Source organism: Numida meleagris, chromosome 3 (genome assembly GCF_002078875.1).
Source record: "Numida meleagris isolate 19003 breed g44 Domestic line chromosome 3, NumMel1.0, whole genome shotgun sequence".
In the NCBI taxonomy this organism is placed as follows: domain Eukaryota; kingdom Metazoa; phylum Chordata; class Aves; order Galliformes; family Numididae; genus Numida; species Numida meleagris.
Window position 1 is genome coordinate 7,624,978 of NC_034411.1, and position 12,852 is coordinate 7,637,829.

The 12,852-nt window shown below is 45.5% G+C and overlaps 1 protein-coding gene across 2 annotated transcripts in view; it reads left to right on the top strand.

Annotated features, from left to right (window-relative positions):
• The window catches only part of SERTAD2 (SERTA domain containing 2), a 72,733-nt gene that overhangs the window by 21,031 nt on the left and 38,850 nt on the right, over positions 1–12,852 (top strand). The window contains exon 1 of one of the 2 annotated variants that reach the window (XM_021390553.1): positions 4,056–4,153. The exons of the other annotated variant lie outside the window; for it this stretch is intronic. Coding sequence (XP_021246228.1) covers positions 4,125–4,153 — 29 coding nt within the window. The 5' untranslated portion in view covers positions 4,056–4,124. Of the gene's footprint in view, positions 1–4,055; positions 4,154–12,852 lie in introns of those variants that run through there. 2 annotated transcript variants of the gene reach the window in all.

Sequence of the window (12,852 nt, forward strand, 5' to 3'; positions counted from 1 at the left end):
TGGGTGTCTGTGGAGGTTATGGTTCACTTTGTGTTGAGCAGTGTTTTAAATTTAGCTTTAACGTGGCCAGAGATCCAATAATATGGAATCTTAACTGGCTAAAAATAAAAAGCTAAAAAGTTAGTTTTACGGAGATAAGCTGATCTGTTATCAAGGTGTAATTTTGGTATGATTTGGTCATGCATCTTTAAGAGAATTATTCTTCCTCAAGGATGCAGAAAAATCTCGCGGTCAGCCCATTCAAAATGATGTGGCAAGGCTTCTTAAGAGCTGATGCTGGATTCTTCTTTTTGCACTCTCATTATTTTCACATCCTTGCCAGTTGATATTTTTGAGATTTCTATGAAACAAAACCAAGGGAGTGAAACTGAAGTTCTCATCTAATCATTTGGCTCAGGTACCCACCGAAAAACCACTTCAGATACTGTCTGAATTTTGGTGTAGTAGCAGTACGTGGTGATGCTGCACGCTCCTACCATCTCATCCTTCTAAAATGGTTACAGCTTTACTGAACAGTAAAACACAGTCATGAGGATGGTCTCTTCCATACTTGATAGCAGTGTTAGATGGGAGCAGAGTTCTCAAACAGCTCTGGGCAAGACTGAATAATGGAGGGAGGATTTCTTAACCAGTGTTTAGCTTGGGAGCTTTGCTGCTTTAGAAGGTAAGAGCTGCTCCTTGTTCTGTTCTCTGTCTGTTGCAGCATGAACATAAGCAGGTTGAATGAGGTGGAGGACAGTCCCCAGTAGCTGCTGGGGACTTCTTGTTTGTTCTAAGGTACTCCTGCAAAGTGAAGGTGCAAAATAACAACCCAGCAACTCTGATCAACTCCTTCCAAACTTAAAAACCCAAGTACACTCCCCAAGTCTGGTTTCTTACCTTGGCCAGCAGGTCCTTACAGCTTTTGGGATAAAAGTATGCCCCCAGCCAGAGGAAATCAGTAAGAGCAAAAAGTAAGGGAGCCACACTGCTCCCATCTGTTTCATTGCGTAGAGATAGCTACTATAGCCTACTCCTTTCTTGGTTTTATTATTATTCTTTCTCCTCAGTGGGCACAGTGCTGTATGGAGCACGCGGTGCCTTTGCATCTGCCCCTTTCTCATGTCTCTCTCAAAAGAGGACTCGCTCTAAAGTTCTCTGTAGCCTTTTTCTCAGCCTGGAAAGGCTCTCCTTCTTGTTTCAACTTTTTAAAGATATCATCAAGCACAAGAAATTTACTGATACCTTGGTTGGCAGTGCCACAAAAACTCAACAGAGAAGAATAAACCAAGAGAAGCAAAGCAGAGAGTGGGGTAAACTCATGGAAGTAGGCTCTCATGGTCCTACACAGAGCAAAGCGGGGATCTGGGAGCTGTTCTGACAATCTGGTGAGAAATGCAAAGCCCTCTGTTCAATTGCATGGTAGAACTGCTACCTCTCGAGGCCCCTGGCTTTCCCCTTACAAATGCCTTTTTTTTTTTTTTTTTTCCTAATACCTGATTAAAACGGTATGCTTAAAAGTGAACAAAAAATGTCTTAACCGACACATCCGTTTCGGCACTAAAAAATTGACTTAATTTTCTGTGCAGTGCTATAGTGTGTTGAATTAAAGTGGCTGAAAACCTTCTTTAATTATACTGATGTTATTTCTTTTTGGTAGCAGCAACACTCGAGCAGTGGCACGGCAACAAAGGCTGCTTTGAACGAGCAGTTCTGAGGGGTGCCATCCCGCTCCCTTCCCCCAGCCCCATCTCCCAATTCCAGACGAAGAAAACAAGTTGCTGCCTCTTCAAGATTTTTCTTGTCCTTTCTGCTGGTGACAGGAGTAAGTGTTAGTAACATCTGCTGGCCCGGGCTTGCTTCCTCCAGCAGCACTGGTCTCTGGCAGGGCTGCACGGCGGAGCTGGGAGCCGCAGGCGTGCTGTGCCAAGCACCAGTGCGGCTTCGCCAACCGAGGCTTCCAGCAGAACGGCGGCTGCAATAGCAGCAGCACGGCTCGATGTGACTGGCAGGGCTCTGCTTATCTCCTGGTACTTTCTTAGGCCCTAACTCTCACAAACGGTGGGGCTGGTGGTTTGGGTTTTTTATTTTTTTGTGTGTGTTTTCTTTTTTTTCTCTTTATGAATAATGAATGTTATTTTAAACAAAACAGCCTGGGGGGATAAGCAGCTCAACTTGTAGATCTGAAAACATTTTCTATTAGCTTTAGCTTAGAAAGTTACTATAAGTGACAGATGTTTCAGAGAGCACTTTTCTTTCACAGCCCATTCTCTAACTCCTCTCTGTGTTTCAGCAATGCTTTGTGAGTCGCTAGTGATTTCTTTCTTTACCCTATCAGGCTTCCTTGATGGTGGCAGTAGCTGAGAAAAAAAGTATATCCCTATATATTTTAAGAGGGACATAGTGTCTGTAAAATCACAGGAAAATGAGGAGTCTGTGAAGGCTGATCAAACCATGCTTTATTTATTCTGCACTTGTCTGCTCCAGAATTGGGTAGGCTTCCCTTTGGATGGAAGGAACAAAATTTGCTTTGTTTTGCTTTGCTTTTTTAGAGCAAGGCCTAAGTCTCTTAGCTGCCTCCTAAGACTCGTTGGTTGGTTGGTTACTTTTTTCGTTTGATGAAAAAATAAAAATAAAAAAACAACAAACCGAAGGGAGGCGTGGAGATTCTGTCATGTCACACATGAAGTCAGTGTAGAAAGCTGGTGTGCTTCTAAGAGTAAAATTTATTTTGGACTTATAGTGAACTTTGTGCTTGCTCTCAGGTTCTACAATGCCTGTGATATGCAGAAGAAAAACAGGCAGTAATGCTGCGCTGCAGATTCAGTTCTGGGGGGAGACAGGGAGAGTTCCTTTTCTTTTGTGTGTGATTTCCTGATGTGAGAACTTTGAAAGACTCTTGTAATAATTTGTCTGAAGATTTTCTTCTATCTACGACAAGACACAGCCTGAAATTGTAGTATCCCATATTTAAGTCTAATCAGCCTTGTACAATAATGCAGTTGTTTCTTCCTTCTAAATACGTAGTGTGTGCAGGGATGATTCAGGAGTCTGCGTGTGGCCGCAGCAGAAAAGGACTTTCGTGGCTTGCTTTTGCTTTCTCTTCCTGCCCCCTCCATTTTCATGTATGGCTGTTAGCAGGCTGTTTCTGATGGACTGCTCGTTGCAGAATCAGTGGAAAGTGAAACCGTGGAGAGCTTTGGGACTTTTGTTAGTTCCTTTGGTTTTTGAATTGTGCTCTGTCACAGGCACTGTTCTTAAAACAAACAAAAAAAACTCAGTGGACTGAGAAATTAAAAATGTCAATTGATAAAAATGAAAATCTGAACTTTAGAACTTTATCTGGAGGAAATAATGAAAGAGAAGCTGAGTATGTTGTGTTCCTTTCCCTCCCGCCCCAGCAGAATGCCTAATGCTGTTGCTATGCATCGTTTTTAGGGGTGACTCTAGACACTTCTAAGTAGCTGAAAGTGAAAAGATCAGAAATCAAGCTGCTGATACAGTTTCTCTTCAAATGCTTCCTCTGAACGTTTAATGGCGTGTCCCTGAGGAAGTCCTGTTATTAAAGCAGTGTGACTATGAAACCATTTTGCAGAGCAGATATTTGAGAGTTCTGGGGATTTTCCTCACCTGACGCCCACAGCTTCCTTTCCATGGTCTTCATTGCAATGACTGCAAAGTTGTTGTGATCCACGTCCCTCAGAGATGATGCCTTCTCCAGTCAAGGTGAATTTACAGGGATGGTAGGAGTTACCATTGCAGCACGTATTCAACAGGCATACAAAACCCAATCACGTTTCTGGCCGATTCTAAAGGTTTCTGGAAACGTTCTCCAAAGGGTTTTAGAGCTTCTCCACAAATAAATGCCGAAGCGCTCTGTGCTTTTCAGACACCTTTTCCTACCATGATGTGAACTACATTCATAATGTAACACATTCATAACACTAACAAAAGTAACTCAGCAGGTCCTGCTTGTAAGAGTTAATCACAAAAGATCCTAACGCACTTTGCAAACAATGTGTGCTTGCACGCAGGAACTGTTCCTCTCTCCTGGTACGCAGCCTGGCACTGGGTGGAACACAGAAGCTGTTTGACAGCAGGATAGCACGGGAGGCGTTGGGTCAGGAAGGGTGAGAATCTATGAGATGCAGTGGCAAGCTGTGGAGAATTTAAGGTAACCAAAATGGAAGCTGATCGGGGTTTTAACAGCTGGCTGGTTGAGACGTTTCATTTATCTGCAGAATGTTTTCTTGGGGTATGAAAACCTGCTCGTTCCTTCATTCAACGCTACTGACTCCACACTTCTTTATAGGAGGACATTTAGTGAGCAAAGGTGTGGGGGTGTACAAGGTGCTGTGCCTTAACTTCTCCTAGATGGTAGCGCAGGAACTGGATTGAAAGTGGTGTTATCTGTGTTGCATAAGGGCATCTTGTATCCCCTTTGGCATCTGTGTAGAGACTGGTTGGGCTGTGAGATGCCATACTGCATACATGCAGCTGGGTGACCATGTAGCAACTTCCCTATGGGTAGGGAAGCCTTGAGAGGGAAGGGCAGTGCTGCTGCATCCCCACCAGTTCTGGTATCTACAGCACTTGGATTTTTCCTTGGGGGCCTTTCCTTTGCCTGTTGACCCAACCTGACACTGCTTGTCTTGCGGGAGCTGCCTGGATCGCAGCTAAAGGTGGAATGGCTGTAGGCAGAAAAATGCGAGGTCTGACGCCGATTCCACCGATGAGCAGGAAGGCTTGTACCTGCTCTGTGTTCTTAATGAGTGTTGAAGCCAAAACATCCATGCATTTCTCTTTTCATCTGTTATCAGTGAAGCATATTTAACAGTTGCCTGCAAAGCTAACCACTACGAAAGAGCAAAACAAAAAGTAAAAACAAAAAGTTAAACAGTTTCCAAAGCCATCTCCTTATTCAGGATGGGCATGAACATGGTCAGAATGCCCTCATGGTTTTCGGACAGTATAATTCAACCTTAAATTGAAGTGACCTCATTCTGAAGGGATGCAAGGAGCTCAGTCTCTGAATTTTTTTCCTGCCATGGTGATTTTTATGCTTTTTGCAAGACTGGAGGTGGGTGGGCAGAGGATATCTTTACATATTGGTTATTTCACTTTTTACTTTTCCATGTAATTTCAGTCTGATCCCTTGAGCTGCCACTCTGACAGCGAGTTTACACTTGAGCTCTTTTAGTTTATTAGATTTTGCATAACAGGTCTATTTTTTCCCCTTATTTACCATCAGATAATGCTGATGGTTTTAGTAGGGCTATGTTTTGGGTGCAATTTGAGGTATAATGTGGTCTTTTGTGTGTAGGTGTACATGAGCACAGAAGTATTCGTAGTGACAGTTGTTCCCAGTTGAAGTGAGTGTACTTCTTGAAGCGTTGGTTTTGTATTTGTATATACCAAGAAAATAAGAGTACTCAAGAACACTTTGTGTTCCAGAAACTGGTCAAGATCTGTTTGTCTCGTGGTTTTCTTTTTCAAGATTTTTTCCAGTGCTTTAATGTTTCCTAGGGCAAACTGGGCAAACTTCAGCAGTGATTCAAATGAGCTTGGGATAGAAGTTAAGCGTAAATGTCACAAAGTTGAGTATCTAGGTGTGATTTTAAAACTGAATGAAGCAAAACCAGACAAGCTTTGCTTTCAGATTTGGAGACATATCAAATGGTGAGGCAAAGCAATAAGAAAGTCTGATACTTCTAATGCTGCTAAAGCAAGTGCCGCGCATGAAACCGCTGGCCATTAAAACCTGCTTATTACTCCAATGAGATGATGATATTTTGGGAAGTGAATCGAACAGCTGTTGTGAAGCTCAGGCCCTGGAAATCCAACTCTCCCTGGCTGTAATGGAGCCAGGATCACTTGCAGACCCTTTTTAAAGGGTTTAGGCTCAGTGTGTGAGGGGGATAGGTGTTTTCCTTCACACTGCTGGAGATACGGGTGTGTTTACTGTTGTCGCTGCCCAGAGGCAGAGACTTGGGATAATTAAGGAGGAGCACAGACACCTAAAGAGAACGAATTACCAATAACTAGACATACAAAATTAAAACAAACTGGTGATTCTAGTTTCAGGTAGTGACTCTACTGGTTTCACACAGCAGAGAGTGTACACAGGGAGTGTTACGTCGTAGTGCCAGCAGTAGCTTTCTTAGCACCACTCAGACAGCCACAACTGATTGATTTTATTCCTCTAATTTTGACTCCTTTTGATCAGTGGGAAAAAAACAGGTCCCTCTAGGCCAAGGGACCAAACCCCAGTATCTGGCAGTCGCGTCTCAGGCCTGGTTCTCCCCAGACTACTTTGCGAGTAGTTGTATCATGTGTGACTCATGGCCTAATTAAATAGTCTTAAAAAGAACGCAATCCCGACACTAGCTGCATTTTTACGAAGCACATCCAAGTATTTTCTGTCTCTTGGAAAGTCAGATAAGTGGTGTTAAATCCACATCAGGTTGCCAAAACGTAGCGCTGTCTGCCCCGCGCGTGCAGAAACAGGCTGTCCTGTGAGCGTGCTGGATGGCTGCCGGGGACGGCTGGCTCAGAACAGGAGACTTCTCGGGCTTATCAACAAGGGTGTGCAGCTAAGTGCTAACTGGGCCCTCGCTTCTTGGATCGAAAAAAAAATGATGCCAACAGAAATCTCTTTCCAAGCTGAGGCTCTCAAATGAAACACCTAATTTTTATTGTTTTGGTACCTGATGTTTTACAACCGCAAACTGTTGTGAGGCTATTGGTAACTTGAGAGACTTTATCCCTCTGAATTATCTTCTTTGCAGATGTGTTTCCTTTAACCCTCTCCCATGTTTTACGTACTTCAGCTTTTCTCTGCTGTCCCAAATTTGTCACCAATATGATATGCTTATGCATTTTCTGGCTTTCAAAGCTGGCCTGCGCTGTTCTTTATTTGGCAGACCCTTTGGAGGGGAATTCCTTTTTCATTAAGACCTAAACTACCCAATAACATAGGTGCTCTGCAGGTTAATTTTCAAAAAATTATCCAAAACAGGTATCTGCCTGGAAGAACCCCTAATTCCCAGCCTGCATAAAGGAGAGGAGAGCAGGGGCTGTGCAGGATGGGGCAGTGGGACTCAGGTGACCTGGGTTCAGTGCCAAGCCCTTCAACATTCCCTTTGCTGCAGTGTGTTTGCCATACCCTTTACTCCGTTCAATTCCTGATGATAGTATTTCCTTACCCTATCCCTCCAATGTATCTGTTTATCTTCTGTAGTTTGTGGCACAGAATTGTACATCCAGATGTGGATGTATGTGCGGAGCAGGACCCAGGAATCTTCCAGCTCAGGGAGAGGGCAGCAATCAGCATTACCATTCTGGAGCTGCTGCGATCTTCCTTCCATCCTGGGAGCTCCTGTATTTGAGGCTGATCATCACTAGGTAATTCCTCAGTGTAGGAAGAAGAAATCCATGCTCCTCTGCAAGTTGCATCAGCACTAACATCCAGAAGCATTTTATTGTATCCATCCTGGCTTCACAGGAGCCTCCATTAACCAGGCGCACCAGGGTGACTGCTGGCACCCCTTTTCTGGTGAGGGTTTGGGGATTTGCTGGCCTGTCTGCAGATGTAAAAACATTTTGCTACTTCCATTCTGCCTTGACAGATTTCCCCCTGAAAGCAGCGTAGTGCTGCAGCTGCATCTGGCTAAGTGTGGCATTGCCTAATGTGCTTGCTGCTGCGAAGCCTCCTGGTTTTTGCCCAGAAAAGGCAAAATCCTCCCTAACAACGATCTGCTGGATCCGATTTACAGATGCAGGATGCTTTCTCTTTCTTCCTGCCACATCCCCCTTACCTTTCTTGAATAAGCATACAGAAGGTGCTTTTTGCAGTTGGCGTTTCCCTCCCCTGCTCCCTCCCTATCAAGCACACATCACATGATAGCAGGCCTCACCCAGGCCCAAGTGACTGCCTATCACAGCGTGTCATCAGCTGGCACCGCTCCCAATTCTCCAGAGCTGGCAACTGTCCTCTTTTCTTTGATCTTCGATAACGGGAACAGATTAGCGTTGGGAGCAGCCGGAGCGCTGCTTTATGGGACTTTATTCCTGTATACCTCTGGTTTTCCACAAATCTTGCCAAGTGAGTTTCCTGATCGTGGGCTATGTCATTTGCTATTCTCCCCTTCCCTGCCCCCACCCATTTCCTGACATCACTTTTATTTTAAATCCTTCTGTAGCAGTGGTCCAGTTCTGCTGGAGCACTCCACCCAGTACTTCCGAATGCAGTAAATCTTGCTGATCGGGGGATTTATATGGTGTACAGAGTTAGGAAAACTACAAAGCTTTGCAGTGCTTAGAAACAAACAAAAATCTTCATTTCTCTTCTGCAGTCTCCTGCAGTGATTATTTTTAAAGATCTGGTGTTAAGAAGCAGAGAAAACACATTCCTGTTGTTTAAAGCGGTCTGTTCACAGTGCTCTTGTAGACTACCATCATCATCTTCCAGTGTTATGGACCATGTTCATTTGGACGCTGGCTGCCTTCAGATGTAGGAGTTGGTCATTCTGAGGCTGAAACTGTCCAAGGCAAAGGCAAGGTTTGTGGTGCTGTTGATTATGATAATCTCTTGGCAATCTTGTTGGCATATGCCATGCTCTCTCAGCTTTCTTATTCATAAAAAGAAGGCTGGATTCCCCACTGGTGATAGGACCAGCTACTTTTCTGCTGGAAGTCCCAATAATCCAGTGAACTTGGGTTTCCTTACTTTTCTGGCATTTGATTTTGTCCCGTATGCTTGCTGCTTTGAGTCACAGAAGTTAAGCACAAGCTGGGTTTTGTCTTTTGCTTTTCTGTTAAGCACGGGAGCAGGGAGTAAAAGGACATGGCAAATTCAGAGTATTGTTTTTCCCAGCATAAAGTCAAAGTCTTTGCAGCTGCGTAAGTGGGAGAGGGATTGGATGGATTTTAGTCGAATGCATTTGTACCTGGTCCCAGGACGCTCCTCTTATTAAGAAAACTAATTTATATAACGGTGGGCAATTGATGGAATTTATAGCCCAGTAGTATATGCTACGGGCTTAACAAACATTGTCCCGTAGGACACCTACAATTTGCTGCCCTGAAACACTGCTTGAGATCAAAGAGCCCTTTTGCTATATTGCCCATGAGCTATGGATGGTGACCAGGTGCTGTTGCAGCCCAGGGCATGCTTGGCGCTTGTTCACGTGGGAGAGAGGAGGCTGAAGGGGTAACTTGTCTGTGAAATGCTTTCAGGTCCTTCCAGCTCAGCTGTCTGATAGAAAGGTAGCCAGCCTTTTGCCTACTTCTATCTCCTTGCCTTTAGCCACGGTTTAATTTTTGCTTACCTTGTACCTATCTACGGTTACCTGCCATTGTTGCATAGCCTCAGAGTTCTGGGGAGAAAGTATCTGGTGGAAGAGATGTCTTGTGTAGATCTAGCAGGCTTTGCTGCTTGCTGCAGGAGTGATGCTTACTGGTGAGAGGAAGTGGAAAGCTTTGAGGGTATGGGTCATGCAGAAGGGACCTTGCCTATTTCTTGGCAGGAGGCGTCACCGGTGGTTCTTCTGGAGGCTCATCGTCAGGCAAATGCTCCTTTTCATTTTGTCTTGCTGAGGCTTTTGCACTTTTTTATCAATGTGTTTTCTCCCTCATGCTGGGTTAAATTGCAGCACAGCAATTGATCTGAATTATTTTTGTGATGCACTGTGGCAGAGAGCAGCAGCCGATTGCGAGCAGAGCGTGTTTGCGTGATACCCTCACCACCCTCATCCTGCACGCTGCGTTGTGGCTGTTGGGTTACTTCCAGGGGAAATTCCAGACATCGGCTGTTGTAGGGCACAATGTCACAAACACACTGTCCTCAGTAGTCAGTTCATGTGTGTCCTCCCCAGAAGTGGTGCACGGAGGAGATATTTCTGCTGTGAAACCTCGTTACGCTTGCAAGTGATACAGATGTAGGAGGAGCATTGAACTTGCTGGAGAACAGGGTTAAGATTCAAAACCTCGACAACTTTGAAAAGCCACCTGGGGCAAATAGGAGGCAATTTGGTAAAGGACACGCACAAAGCTGTACCCTTAGTGAGAAGAACAGACAGCCCAGTACTGTGTGGGAGATGGCTCTGCAGAAAGGGGCTGGAGCTAATGGTCACCCCTGGGCTGGCGTGAGTCACTGGGCTTGTACAGCTGTGAAAAAGGCAAGCAGGGATTTATAAGCAAGGAGGGTGCAGAGATCCTTCCACCCAGCCCAGCATGGTGAGGTATCAGCTGGTGCCTTAAACCAGTTTTTTGCTTGCAGCCTTCGAAAACAGCAAAGCAACTCACACAGGCCAGGTTTGTTTGTTTAAAAAATAAAAATCTAGAGGGAAATGGCATGAAGGATTTGTTATTTGGCAGACATGACTGTGAGGAGAAAATGAAGGTGCTGAGGTTGTTTCTTCCCTAAAAGAGAAAACTGAGGAGATGGATGGACATGGTCACACCTGCAAAATGTAGGAAGGAATAAGCTGTTATCTTGTTCCTTGGGGAGGGGACTCCACCTATTGCCCATGGGAGCCGAGTGCATGACAGTCCTGATGACAATCTTTCACCAGAAGTCCAAAGGAGTCTCTCTCTTTTTAGCTAATGTATTTGCTTCTGTGGTTCTGTTCCTTCTTTCTGTTCCATTTTGCAGCAGCCCAGCATGAGAAAGGTGCAGTGCAAAGGGAGCCTGTGCTTCATCCTGCAAGCTGGGGGAGAGGGCCAGCTGCAGAGCTGACCTGTGCCTTTGGTCAGTGTGTGTAGCAGCAGAGCTTGCCAGGGCTGAAAAGCAGGGGATTAGTATCCAGGTGTGGCTGCACGAATGCTTGGTCAGAGGTATGTTCTGACAGCAGGTGAGGAAATTTTTGGCTCCTAGTTCAGGGAAGTTTAACAATCAGACTTGGCTTGCACAAGACGACCAGTCATTTTTCTCTGGGAGGTGACCAGGGTGAAAGCAAGACTGCTGCTTTCGACTTGCTGCAGGATTTGGTGGCAGGAGCACACAGAAGCTCTCAGGATATGACGGATGAGACAGATGCATCCTGACAGGCAGCCCTTCAGCACCAGCAGTCAGAAGGTGGTGGCTGTGCTGCTGTAGGGCTTCGACTCCGTGTTACAGAGAGACTTTGTTGTAGGGACAGGCTTGTTCTCCTCTGTCATGCGGCAACTACTGCAGCAAAGCAATATTAGGAAGTAACATTTTAGCTGTCTTCCACGTGATTAGTCCTGCTTGAGGGAGGGGGAAGGGCCTCACATTCTCTATTAATCATTTCTTCTTCTCTCCTCCCATCTGCTAAGTGAGTCTCTTGCTCTTGCATACACCTCTAGTGTTTGATCACCTTATTTCTATCTTTCTCCCTCCCCCTCCTTGTCGGTTCTTTGTTGAGCCTCTGCCCTATTTGCTCCCAGCTTCTTGCAGAGATGCTGCCTAATGAATTGATTCATTCTCCTAGCTCCCTTCCTTTTAAAAAAAAAGTGTGGAGGGGAACCCCTTAAGCTGCCCGGTGCCTCATTCTCTCTCCCTGTTCATTATGCTTTTTCCTAGTGGTCAGCACCTTTAGCCAAAGTTGTGGAGCACATGTGGGCAGTGCCTGTTTCCCTCTCCTCCCTTTCATGCCCTCCCCTGAGGCTGCAAGCCTGACTCCTCCTCCACCTCCTTCTCTTCCAGCTGCTTTCACTAGCCTCCTAGCTCTTCTTGGCAATGAGGAGCCCGGACATCTGTAGAAGCAGCTGGAAGCAAGATGGAGAGCCAATATCCTGCAGCTCACCAGATTTCTTCAAACTTCAGCTCAGGAACCAGCAGCCTAAGACAGAGCAATGCTTAATTCAGTGTGTTTTTACGCTGCTTAATTTGCACTGCACACTGTTTGTTTGTTTCTCGCCATTCCCCAAAAATCTATGCCTTCAGTGATGCATGCCTTTTCAGAGCTATTGCAAATCATTCTAGAAATCTTGTTGCCAATCAGTAAAAATGAGTGCTCTTACACTATAGTGGAAGAAGGCAAAGTTAAACTTCGTTTCCATGTGGATCTTCACCATTACCTGCCAGTATCATCGGATGGCTCAAATGGCAGAATCTAATCCCACATTAACTGAGATGGGGCCTCTCACAAACAGCCAGCAGTACCACAAACTCCTATTCCTGAGAGAGGAGCAGCAGTGTTTTTGCTCGTTCCCCATCACTTTGCTCCCTGATTCACATCAAAACCTTAATGGGAAAACGACTCGGGTGATGTTGTGAAAGGTGATAGTCCTCTTGCCCCGTAAACACTGAGAGCCAGCGTTATGCTGAGCTTGGCAGGGCAGAGCCACTTGCAGAAGGGAGCAAAAGAGGTCCAGGATTCCTGCTACTGTTCACGCAGAGGTGGGGAAGCTCACCGGGTGTCAGGAGTTGCAGCATGGCTTTTGGGAAAGGGCCCCCGAAGGGAAGCTTGTGAGTCATGTTGCTGTGAAAAGCCTCGCAGCATGTTACATGATGCAAGCTACTTGGCAAATGCTGTAATTGTGTCACCGAAGTGGCTGAGACGCAGCGCCCAGTGAGGAGACTTTGCCTTGTGAGCATGTGAACTCACTGCAGCCCTTGCTGGAGCATGAGGGCAGCCTGGGAATGCCACTTACACTGCACGCTGCCACGAGAGCGAGCTGTGTTTGCAGGGGGCTTCTCGTGCTCCGCTTTGGGATTTGGAATTTGCTGGTTGTGTGGCAGAGAGCATGTAACAAGATAAATAGCTGGGGAGATGCTTTAAAAATATTTTTCAAAGGACTTGGAAGACGAGCGTGATAATTAGGGCAAACGTTTTTACAAAGCCTTTAGCCCAGCATCCTGTTGTACTGTTGCAACAAACGGCAGTTACGCAGGAAGCAGCTATTGGC